Source organism: Thalia democratica, chromosome 1 (genome assembly GCF_965202585.1).
Source record: "Thalia democratica chromosome 1, ktThaDemo2.hap1.1, whole genome shotgun sequence".
Lineage (NCBI taxonomy): Eukaryota > Metazoa > Chordata > Thaliacea > Salpida > Salpidae > Thalia > Thalia democratica.
In genome coordinates, this window is record NC_139165.1 from 18,039,895 (window position 1) to 18,052,052 (window position 12,158).

The 12,158-nt window shown below is 23.2% G+C and overlaps 1 protein-coding gene across 1 annotated transcript; it reads right to left on the reverse strand.

Annotated features, from left to right (window-relative positions):
* Positions 1 to 9,561: 9,561 nt before the first annotated feature.
* On the reverse strand, positions 9,562 to 11,989 carry LOC145834338 (CTD nuclear envelope phosphatase 1A-like). The gene is made up of 6 exons (XM_082941749.1): positions 11,726 to 11,989; positions 11,270 to 11,341; positions 10,868 to 10,984; positions 10,145 to 10,256; positions 9,855 to 9,939; positions 9,562 to 9,616 (listed from the first exon to the last, which is right to left on the reverse strand). The coding sequence occupies exons 1-6, from the start codon at positions 11,987 to 11,989 to the stop codon at positions 9,562 to 9,564; spliced, it is 705 nt and encodes a 234-aa protein (XP_082797875.1).
* Positions 11,990 to 12,158: the final 169 nt, after the last annotated feature.

The window sequence follows — 12,158 nt, forward strand, 5'->3', positions numbered from 1 at the left end:
CTCTTTGGTTATTATCAATATCTATCTTTATACTGGATTTCAATTAAAAACTTCTATTATTGAACATAAACCCTATGTTACATTTTTTGGTTACATAGAAATTAACATTATCTTAATTACCTTATCCAAACCTGAGTTCTTTATTTTTTAATTGCTTCCTATTGTTATTAGGTGTTTCCAAAATATTCTATTGAACATCCTACTTCAAGAAAACTTCCTAACTTGAGTCATCTAACATATTAAACTTATCCTGCTGATTGTCTTTACTGTTTTTTTTTTTTGCAACAAGTTGTGTTGCTCTTGTTAGTGTTGTACTCAAAACATATTGTAGGAGTGGTACTTATATGTTTTATAGTACTTATAAAAAAATGTTGATTTTACTGACCTCCTGTGTCTTTAAGATTGAATATAAATATAAAGACCATTTGCCTAATATAATTCCTATACTAAACTTTTAAAACTACTTTTTAAGTATTGTTGACTATATTTGCTTTGAGTTTCATGTGTGGAATAATTATTAATGTTAAGGTCTGGATGCAGTTACACATAATTTATTAGTACTACCCATCATAATTAAATTCTACCTTACTTAATTACTATCTGGTAAATACTTAGTTCTTTTTGAGACTACTTTACAGTAGACTACCGCTTAAGTACGCACTTTTTTTGGTACGCATCACGCCTTAAGTACGCACTTATCAAGAAAGGTAGAATGTTCAACCTATCGAGTTAGCCTGAGACTTTCACAAATTTTAAACTAGGGTGAGTAATCCTTAGTAGTCTAAGTGGCATGAAATTGTGACAGTCCTATTATTAAATGTTAATAAACTAAATACTTATGTAGTGGTTGCAGAAAAGTGAAAAGAATAATGATATTTGAGCTGTAATGCTAACAAATAAATAAATCTACATGAAAAAGCTAAAAACCTACAAATACAACATAGTTAAGTCATAATTTATTTTAGATGTACACACATTGATGTTTTCAATATGTTTGGTAAACATAATGAAGTTTGGTACTTTACCTATAACAAAACAAAATATGGCTTAATATTCTTTTCTATACCATTGACTGACATTGACTTTCTATTTTAATGGCATGTATTAATTATGTAGAAACGTTTTGTAGACAAAATAAATCATTTTAAAATCTAATGAAAAGTTTTGCAGATTAGAATTATGTATTAAATGTTATTTAAAATAAAAAGACTTGTTTATTTGGTTTAATTATTTAATGGCTAGTTGTAAGAAAGAAAACAAACAACTTGAGTTCATATTATACTATGTCTTCAAAAAGTACGCACTACCCATGCTAAGTACGCACTTTTTGGTCGGGTTCAATTTGCGTACTTAAGCGGTAGTGTACTGTATATGAATCAGACAAAATAGTTTCAACAGTCTTTGTTTTAAAATAAGAACCATAAAACATCATTATAAAAACTCTACCTCAAAAATATAACTTATTTTTATAAACCAAATGTAAGTAAATAACACTTAAGAACAATTTAAGTTTAAGTGAACATTACTTTTTTAAATATAAATTTCGTGGAAACTATAAAATATTTAAAGAGCTCTAAAACAACTAAATATTGTTTAAATATTACTTCTTGTCTTTATTGAAAAAAGGGTCTAGATACCAGTCATTTATACTAACATAACAACTCTATCTCGTAATAATGATAACTCTATCTGATAACAATGATGGCATTGCAAGATATGTTTAAGTTATGGTTGACTGATTTTTGAAATTTAGCTTTTAGAAACTTAACATTCAACAATAAAGAGCACATGAAAGCTGATTTCTTTTACAATATTTAATTAAGTAAATACTTTTGAAACTCTAAAACTTAAGAAATAAAATTTACAAAATTTTAAATAAATTAGTTAGATTTTTATTTTTTCTGTAAAAACTATATTTATTTATAAGATTAAAACGATACCCACTTTAAAGTAAAACAAAAGTATACTTTTTACTAATAAGATTTGCCATAACTCAAGACGAAATTTCTAAATTCATAAAAATAGTTGTCTGTTTTAACTTAACAGTTTATGCTCGTCATTCGTAAATCAGTCGTCACTTCCTATCTGTTATTATTCTTATAACTTATTTAAAATATATATACATATACATACAAAATACTATGTTTAAATAAACTTTAACACTTTTCACAAAGTCCACTTGGAGGGCTTATTAATTAGTTACGAAAATAAGATAAAAAGAAATTACGACATTTGTTTCATAAAGCAGAAAAAAACTAATCTTACATCCGAACAAACAGCTAGAATTAACAAAACTACAATAATGGTAATGTTAAACCGCAGTGAAGGTTTTCTGGTAGGTAGCTAATCTAAATCTAGGCTGAAGGAGGTTTATAATTATGGTTCATATTCTAGGTTTAGCTTTGAGTTTAAGATAATTTCTTACACTTAAGTGAAATCAAGACAATCAAGCAATGTTTGATAACAAATTTATTCAGCCAGTAAATTAGTACAAGTTAAATAAAGAAAATTGGCAATTTTATCAAAACTAAAAGTTAGCAGTGTAACAATTTAAATTAATACAAATCCTAATCAATTTCCAATAACAGCAGTTAAAAAATTTTAATTTAGTTCAAACTTAAAGCCAACTGCTGGGCAAATAAGCATTGAGCTTGAATGCAATAATTAAACTTGATAAAGTTAAGCTTGACTGCAAAAAACATCTATTATGCATTTTGGTACTAGATCAAATCCACTTTGAGTTGCATGATTTGTTTTTTTTTTAACGTTTTATGTTTTAAAATTAAAAACAACTATCTTTATTAAAACAGACTGTTCTAGGGTACTCTTTAGTGTTTTAGTGAACTAATGTTTACCTTCGGTATTTTTAGATCATGTTTACATGGTGTAATAAATTATTTTAGTACTATATCACTCACTCATTAAACATCAAATCAAAGCAAAATGGTAAAAAAATAGCTTTAATTTTATACTAGAAGTAAAAACGATCTTCAATCTTAATACAATTTAGTTTGTTCAATATTATTTCAAAACATTTGTATTCAATCACTATTTTTAAAACTTAAAATCAAGTAATATTTTTTTTATTACTTGAAATTAAAAAAAAAAACACGTACATGAGTTTAACTATAATAGCTTATATTTAGTACACATGATAGGTCAAGCAAGATTAGAACAAGTATTATAATCTTTTAAACTGTGCATGTTTTAATTTTCACACATTTTATACTACTGGTTTTGAAAACTCTTTAAACTAACTATTTGTTTGATCCATCTATATTAATTACACTTCGTATGCGAAGTTAGTTTCACACGGCTTAAAGTTTTAAATAATGTTTACGTAATAACTTTTATTTTAAAAGTCAAAAAGTGTTGAAGTTTTGCATTTACATGCTAAGTATTAAAAGTTAATAAAAACTATCATATATTACCGTTTTAATAGGGTGCATGAAAAGAATTACTTTTGTTTGATTTACGTGGTGTTAATTTTTTTTTTTTCAAATTAGTTGATACTTTTAATTTATTATTTCTTGTTTATATAAAGACGTAAATTAACATTGTTTTGAGTTATGTAAAGTAATACGATAAAATAAACAAATAATAAGCGTAAAAAAATTTAATATACCAACTATATCAAAAGGTTTTTTTTTAATAAGGAAGTAAATAAAGAATTTATTATCTTTGACAATTAAAGTAAAGTTTTATTTTTGTAATAACTAATCTTAATTTTCATTATTATAACTTGTCTAACTTAAAAACCGGCATCCTTGGCTCTTAATAGGTATAAGAACTTAAATAAATCAAAGTTTTGTTAATTGTATAATTTGTGTGAAGTTATTTTTTAATTTAAAATCAAATAATACACCTAGTTTCAGTTACAGGATTTTTATATTTAAAATTAAAATTTATGTCTGTTGCGTTTTTAATAAGCTTTATTTAAATACTAAGTAACTTTTAAATTATGATTTTATTGTATTGATATGAAATTAAATTGTTATTTAGAATTTAGTTAGAAAAAATTGATTAGTTGGTTTAAATTTAACTTTTTGAACAGTCAGTAATTTTGAATTTTGATTAAAGATATTTTTAAAACTAAAAAAAATCTTAACTACAAACTAAAACGAAACCATAAAAACAAATATTTTAGTAAATATATAGAAATATTTGTACATTCTTTATAGAAAATCCTGCTGTTATTTCGAATGATAGAAAATCATTAAATTTAAAAAATTTTTAAAGCATATAAGTACTGTGACAGAACAATAAAGAAGCACACTAAATATAGCCTGACAGAAGCTATACTGGTAAGAAATAACACTTATTGTAAGTAATTTAGTATTTTTAAAAATATTAAGAATGTTAGTCTTTGTTAAAATGTAATTTAAACCTAAAATTTATGATACATTATAAAAAGAACAAATTATTTATAAAAACTGCTTTAAACTATTTTTTATCGAAGCTTTTTTTGCAAAAAGTAATTTATTGTTTGCTACTAAAAATATATTTTAAGGTTTACGAAATTTTAAAGGCTTTAACGACAACAAATATTGTACATGTTGATTTTTTTTTAGTATAAGAACATATAGCCGCTTTATTTAGCAGTTAAAATATTTCAATGATGTTTTTGTAAAGAGATTACAAGAATTTCGCTGAAATGAAACAGGCAGTTAAAGTCGTTAAAAGTTTTTATTTTAATTTCTTTATTAGTTTATTACGTCAATAACAACATTATAGCGCTGTGTTGTTAAGAGTAGTGATCTTATGTTTTAAAGTTAAAAAAATCTTATACTGCCTTTTTTTAACTGAAGTTGTTTAAACAGCAGCATATAAAAAAGTAATAAATCTTATAGCTGTCATTACAACATTTTTTAAAGCTGCAAAAATTAAACTAAATTGCTCAAAAAATGTTTTTCATTCTATTTTATCAAAATGTTTCGTCATTAACGATGTTAAACTGCTGTCTTCATAAAAATGATTAATAGTTTTTTTGAAGTAAGAATTCTAAATTAAAAAAAAAAATATTTGAAAAGAGTTTTATGTTTCAAATTTTACCATTAATGTCATTTTAGTACAATCATCGCATCACCTAGATAAAACTTATAAGTAACACTACATTTTAGTTACTAGTATATTCAAGAAAGAATGTATACCAGTTTTATAAAAGCTAATATTTTGTTTGCAAGATAAGACAAACAAAATTAGATTATATCTTATACTCTATTTTATATGCACTTTATTTACTTTATTTTACTAACAGTTTAAATAAATCTCTATGATTTAAAAACATGTTATTATATAAATATGGTTTCAAAGACATAAATAGTTTTTGCAACTTATAAATGACTTTATAATTTTTAATGTTCTATAGTTTTAATGCCTATCTGTTTATTTTAGATATAAATTTCTCTAAATTAAAAAAAAAAGTTACAAGCGGCAGAAACTTAAAGATAAAAGTTGTTAAATATTAGTTGTTTAAAACAATTAATTTTGTTTTACATAGTTTTTATATCAAAGTTAAATAAACTTTAAAGTTTAAACTTTCTTAATGCTTTGTAACCTATAAAAATCACATTTTGTTTTCAAAAAAACCTAAACTGATATGATAAATAAAAAAAAAGGTTTTAGCTATTGGCTGTCATTATATTTTGCTTCTATATCTTAGGTATTAAAGTCTATACTATAAATTTTACTTACTTATCATTTGCTATTGTAAATAATTTAACAATATTTTTTCATTTAAGTTAAGTATTTAAAATTCTATAAATAAAATGTTATTATTTTAAGCTTCAGTATTTAAGTTTCATAAGAAGTAGTTTGGTTTTACTTTACTGTATACAACTAAAATTTGAAAATGCATCATGACTGCAAATTTTCATATTAAACACAATAACATTATAGGTAGTTTAAATTACTGTGTTTCCGCTAAGACGTTATCACGCGTCATTTCAGATGTTTTTAATGTTTGCAGGCTCGTAACTTTTTTGAGCTAGCTACGTCCCTGCTGTGTACTATAAGTTTTAGTTACTTATTATTTAATATTATAAACAAATTAACAACATTTTCTCATTTGGTTTTAGTTTTGAAATTTCTCTTGATAAAAAGTTTTAATTTTAAGTTTCATAAATAATAGTTTAGTTTTACACTACCACATATAATTAAAATTTGGAAATGCATAAGGCTGTTTTTAATAAGAATAGAAAATTTATTGAAATTTTAATGAAACACAATAAAGTTACTGTATAATTTTAAGTGCTCGATATTTTTATTTAAAACCTACTAAGGACTTTAATAAAACTTTTAAATAAAGTAATAAAACTATATTTTGTTAAAAGACATTTTAGAGAAACAGTTATAGCTATTAGCGCATGGGATAAAGCTTAAAATGAAAGGAATTTTCCGTCAGAAAAGGGTTGTACATGACCGATTGCTCCAATACTGCGTATTATCATTCCACATAAACAATCAATTAAAAAAGTGTCTCATAATTATTTTAAAAAGAATTTAAGATATTTATTCTTTTTGAATTTTTATTTTACTAAAAAGTATTTAGCACAAAATTAATGTTTTTAGAAGTTTTCTTAAAGCTTAACTTTCTATATATACATATATTTATGTTCAATTCTGGTTAGACTAAATGCGCTTGTTTTATTTTAAAACACCGCTTAAAATTTATATATGAACTAAATTTTATTATAAAGTTTTCTGCATTCCAGTTGTGTTTTGTTGTAATCTGTGTCTTAAAAGTTCAAAATCCCTTTTTTGACTACACTCCAAATATTTCTTTTTTTTATTTTGTAAAAGTCTTTTGTAACAGCTTATATAAAACTTGGTAATACTTAATGACATAGTTAGTTTCAATTAGTAAAACATAAAATTGAAAAAGCGTTTTGATTGGTTTATTTTACTTACTATATAAACTTTTTTCTGCTCTTTTAAGTGCGTTTATTACTTAAGAGATCTTTAAAATAATTAAGCATTTCTGATCGATAACTAATTCAAGACATTAGAGTGTGTAAACAAGATATATTTCTAGCTATTTTCACCAGTTGTACACATATCTAGTATGAGATAAGACTTCTAAACTTGTATAGTAACAAAGTAATTATAAAATGATCAAAAGAGTAATAAAAGGGACAAAACAGATCTTTAACTATTACTATTTGAAAATATACTATATTTACTTATAATTAACTACTCTATAGTTTAAACACACATCTATAAAATTAAAGTAACAAAACTTCTTAATTGTGGCGTATTAATAAAATATACAGTATAATCAGAATGTTTAGGTAAATTTTGATTTATAAAACTGTTAGAATATTTATAACTCCTTATGTTTAAAGTTCCTTAAGTTACAACTACTCTCGCTCTGAACTTTTTTTTTTGTGAAAAGCACAAAAATTCAGTTGTTCAAAATTCAGTAGTTTCCAGTATACTTTTATGCTATATTTTTATTTTGGAGATTTTTTTGATAGAAGCTTTACATTATAAATATTAAGATTAAACTTCTTTTTCATCATTTAAGCATTGGTTTTTAATATATCAAACTATAAACTTAAACTTCATTGACTTAATAAGTATTTGCATATCTAAATTAAATAAATGAAGTTATGAAACATAAACTACTAAACTACAAAAATCTTACTCGATTCGTTAGAACATTGAAAGCTATAAACATAAGCATGTTTACAAAAAACAATAAAATATTTCTTATAAAGGGCAAAAAAATTGTATAAAATTATACACTTAAAAAGAAGAACATCCTAGTAGATATTTTATCAATAACTTGTCTTAAAATCTAGACAAAAAATCTAGTTAAAAGCTACACTTATTAACAAATCAAAACGTAATTATGCATAACTCAAGTAACAACCTGAAAAATAACTGTGAAAAAACTCAAAATATTGTTATTAGAAAGATCAAGTGCAAGCTAAAAATATCCAGAAATGTGGTAAAATAAGAAAATAACAGCCGATTTTAGTGACACCGTTTCTAGAGGCATAAAGTGTGGTGATACAGCATTTTGACAAATGATTTTTTTTTATTTTTCAGATCAAATAATTTTCTACTATCGTTAGATAGTTAAATGAAAACCTTTAAGTTTGTTATTTTAAAAAACTTCTTTGATAAGATAATCTATACCTGAAATATAAAATTACAAAATTTCTAAACTATTATTTTGAAATAAAATTTTGCTTTAAAAGATTTGTAATAGTTCTAGTACTTTTATCTTTATCAATAAGTTTTTTATAAGAACAACTTAAAATTTTTTATTAAATAGTCTAACAATAACAGAACCGGATTTTATTTGAGAAATAAAGAAATCTAAAGTCTAAGAAATTGGTAACGTATAGAAACAAGTATTAGATAAGCAAATAATTTTCTTTTTTAGCCGATTAGAGAATCTAACTAAATTTAAAATTAATAACTAAGTTCAATGGTTTACTAAAAAATAAAATTTTAGTATAATTAAAAAAAGATATTATGTATATTTGAAAAAAAAAAAAACTTTTAAATTATCTAAAAATTACTTTGTCATTGCAATTAGGAACTTGTTTTATTTTATTAGCATTAGGCGACTTATATAATCGGAGGGTCAGGTTTACCTGAAACAGTTTATCTTGTGCTGATATGTCTTGGATGTCGCAAAGTTAGAATTAAAAATAGTTTCCAAAGGAAGACTAATTTAAAAAACAGTATTGTAATAAGCAACACTCTGTATTAAAAATCAACATAGGAGAACACGTCTAAAACAAGTATAAACTTGATAGTTATGTATTTTTTACTAAGTATTACATCTCGCAGGATCTGTCATACCTCCGTTTAATAGATAAGACGATAAAGTACAAACAAAATTGTAAGTGTTGTAAACAGAGCATTTAATTATTTAATATTAACAAACGTTTAAAACAAGTTTGATAAAAAGTTTCAATCATTTAATTTCTAAAATAAATGATAAATGTATATTTAACAAGTGTTTAGCATTAAAAAAGAAGTTGATAGTTTTAATTTTGTTTATAGTTTTTTTTTATAGATACTAATGTTTGGTATTAAACTCCTGAACAATTAAACTTCAATACAATTTAAATTGTGTGTTAATAAAGCTTTAAAACATGAGCCAAATTATTACTTATCATCTGAACATTTTGTAAGAAACACAAAAGAAGTTTTTAAACTTTTATATGGTTTATTTTTAAAGTTTTCAATACTGGTATAGAGCAATAGAAAAACAGTTTATAAAGAAACGAATACTTTAATATTTAATTTTCACACTCTTAACTTTGGTCTGAAAACTCTGAATAATTAACCTTTTTTTATTTTATTTATTTTAAAAAATTATAATTTATAAAATTAAACCTTTACTTAGAGTTTACATCTTCTTGTTAGAAGTTAATAATAAATCGGGATATTTTTAAAAATTAATTACATAAATTATCACGATCGGGAAAGAAAATATAAGTAAAATTACTAATTAGAATCCAAATATCGTTGCTACAAGTTAACAAAAAGTAGGTATTTTCCGATATTAAGTTTTATTTATTCTCATGGTTTGTATAGAAGTTATGCCAATTTGAACTTCTTTGCTTTAATAAATTCTCTGACATCATTACAGTTCCTGTTAAGATGCAAAAAATATTTAGCCTATAAAGTATTATTGTGTTTAGATTTACATTAAACTAAGTATTAATAAGTTAACAGTAAAAGTATAAAACACTTTACTTAAACTGATGTGAACTTATTTTCACAAAAGCAATTTTTTTTTCTGTCAACCAAAAAAAAGTAAAAATATATTTTAAAATCTTTAAATAGTAAAATAAGTTGCAGTATTTTTTGTTCAAACTTTATTTTATTACCTCATTTCTTCAAAGAAAGGAATTAATTTTTCAAGGCAACAATCAGATTTATCCTCGAACCAATTTTTTATCGGCACTCCATTTTCTGTGTTTTATAAATTTAATTTGATTTTTTTTTTTTTAATATTTTTTTAAAAACAAAATTTTATCTAAGTTTAAATTAAAAAAGTTGCTATTTCTGTATAAATCTTCTCCTTAAAATTAGCCAAGAGACTCAAAAAGTATAAAAAGATTAAACTAGTTTATTTAAACAAGTACTATACAACTTGAAAGATATATACAATTTTTACCTTTAAAGTTTTTATATGCATGAGGGGAATTGTCTAATATAACAATATTAGAAAGATCTTCATCTACTAATTTCAGATCCTTTGTGTAACTTTTACTTTCATTAGCACAATGCTGAAAAATAAATATACTTAAATTTTAGTAGAGATAACTTATTTTTATGTTATTTACTATTATAAAAAAGTAACTGGCTCTAATTATGCTGCTAAACACGTTACTAAATTTTGGCCTTGATAAAAATTCTGTTGACAAAAATTAAGGTACAAAATAGTAAAAAGAAATTATTAACATAAATTACTAGTAAAATCACTTTTTAAATTAAAAGGCAATTGGTTCAATCAAATCAAGACTATTCTTACAATATTATTTGAATCATATTATATTAGCATAACTGTAATAAGTAGTTTATTTAATTAAAACCATTTAACTTAGTAACTACAACCACAAAATAAAACTTTTTCATATCAAATGTATACTAATTAAGAATCTTTATTTAAAAAACTAAGCATTGTAGATATTATTTAGTAAGTCTGGAAGTACGAGTTGTAAAAAAAATAAAGAAGTTGCTATTCAGTTTAATTTTTTTTTGACTTAGTAGTACATACATTAAAAAATGTAGTACATGACAATCTGAACGAGATTAGTTTATAAAAAATTGTCTCATAAAGATAATATTTTTAAAGATAATGTTTGTTTTCAGTTGACAAGAATACAATTAAAATAACCTTTCTGTAAAATCTTCTATTCAAAACCCCTCTACCATTATCGAGAAAGTCAGAAACTTTTGAACCGTATTCTTCAGTTGAAGCGGTGTATATTACTAACTCATACCACTGACTAACCTTTGAATAAAACATTGATTAAATTAATTATTCGTAGAAATGAATAACTTGAGATAGTAGTATAAAAAATTAATACTATTTTCAAGCATGTAAATTGGTTTTTAGTTACTAGGTATTAAATTTTAATTGCATAAAGACTAGTATTATAAAACAAGCCTTAGAATTATTAACTAAATAATTTTAATTGTAATAAACCTAATATAGAAAACAAAATTTACAAATGTTTTTTGTTTAATATAAAATTATTAAAAGTGTTATAACAAAAGTAGTATTAAGTAAACTTACCTTGTCAAGAAACAAATCAACTTTAGGTCTTCTGTAAACTCTATATCCATTTTTAAGAGGAAAATCTTTGACCTTTATGAAATTAAGACGTCAATGTTATTTTAAAAAGTGTTGCTAATATGTAAATGGTATAAACGAACACTTTTTATTTTTATTATTTCTCAAAACTTGGTAAAATATTTAGATTAATGCAAACTATTTTATAAATTTTAAAAAACTTAAGAGTAAACCTAAATTTAAAGAATTTAAAATTAAATCTTTTTAAAGATGAAAATGTATTATTCAGAGCAATTAGCAACATTACAATCATATACAACTATAATAAAAACTACTAAAAGTGTTATAACCAAATAAGGTTTAAACTTTATACTTAAAATAAATGATAGACAAAGTAATAAAATGTCTTTATGTATTTGAAATATAAATATTAATTAAAGTAGTAAAACCAAAACTAACGTTGAAGACTAAATCTGGAGGGTTGTCAGTTTCATTAGTTTTGTAAAAATTCAATTTGGTTTTTTTATCAGTTCTTGTTTGCACTAGTGTTTCATCAAGATCTAATACAAGTATCTTTCTTTTCAGTTTATTGTCTTTTGATTTAGAAATTACTTTTAGTTCATCTTTTGGTTGAGATTCCTTGTTCAATTGTAAATTTTCACATTTAGCTTTTTTTATTCCTTTGTGTGTTTCAACATCATCATCTAAAATTCTTTTAGGCATTTTAAAAGTTATTTTATTGGATAAAATTCCTACAAAATTTAGCTACAGTGACTTTTGCAACGAAAACAATAATATTAAAAGTTACAATTAAAGTTGCTTTAAATTAATTCACTAAATGATTTTAACATAAAAATAAGGTTTAAAGAACTATATACTTTTAAAAATTATC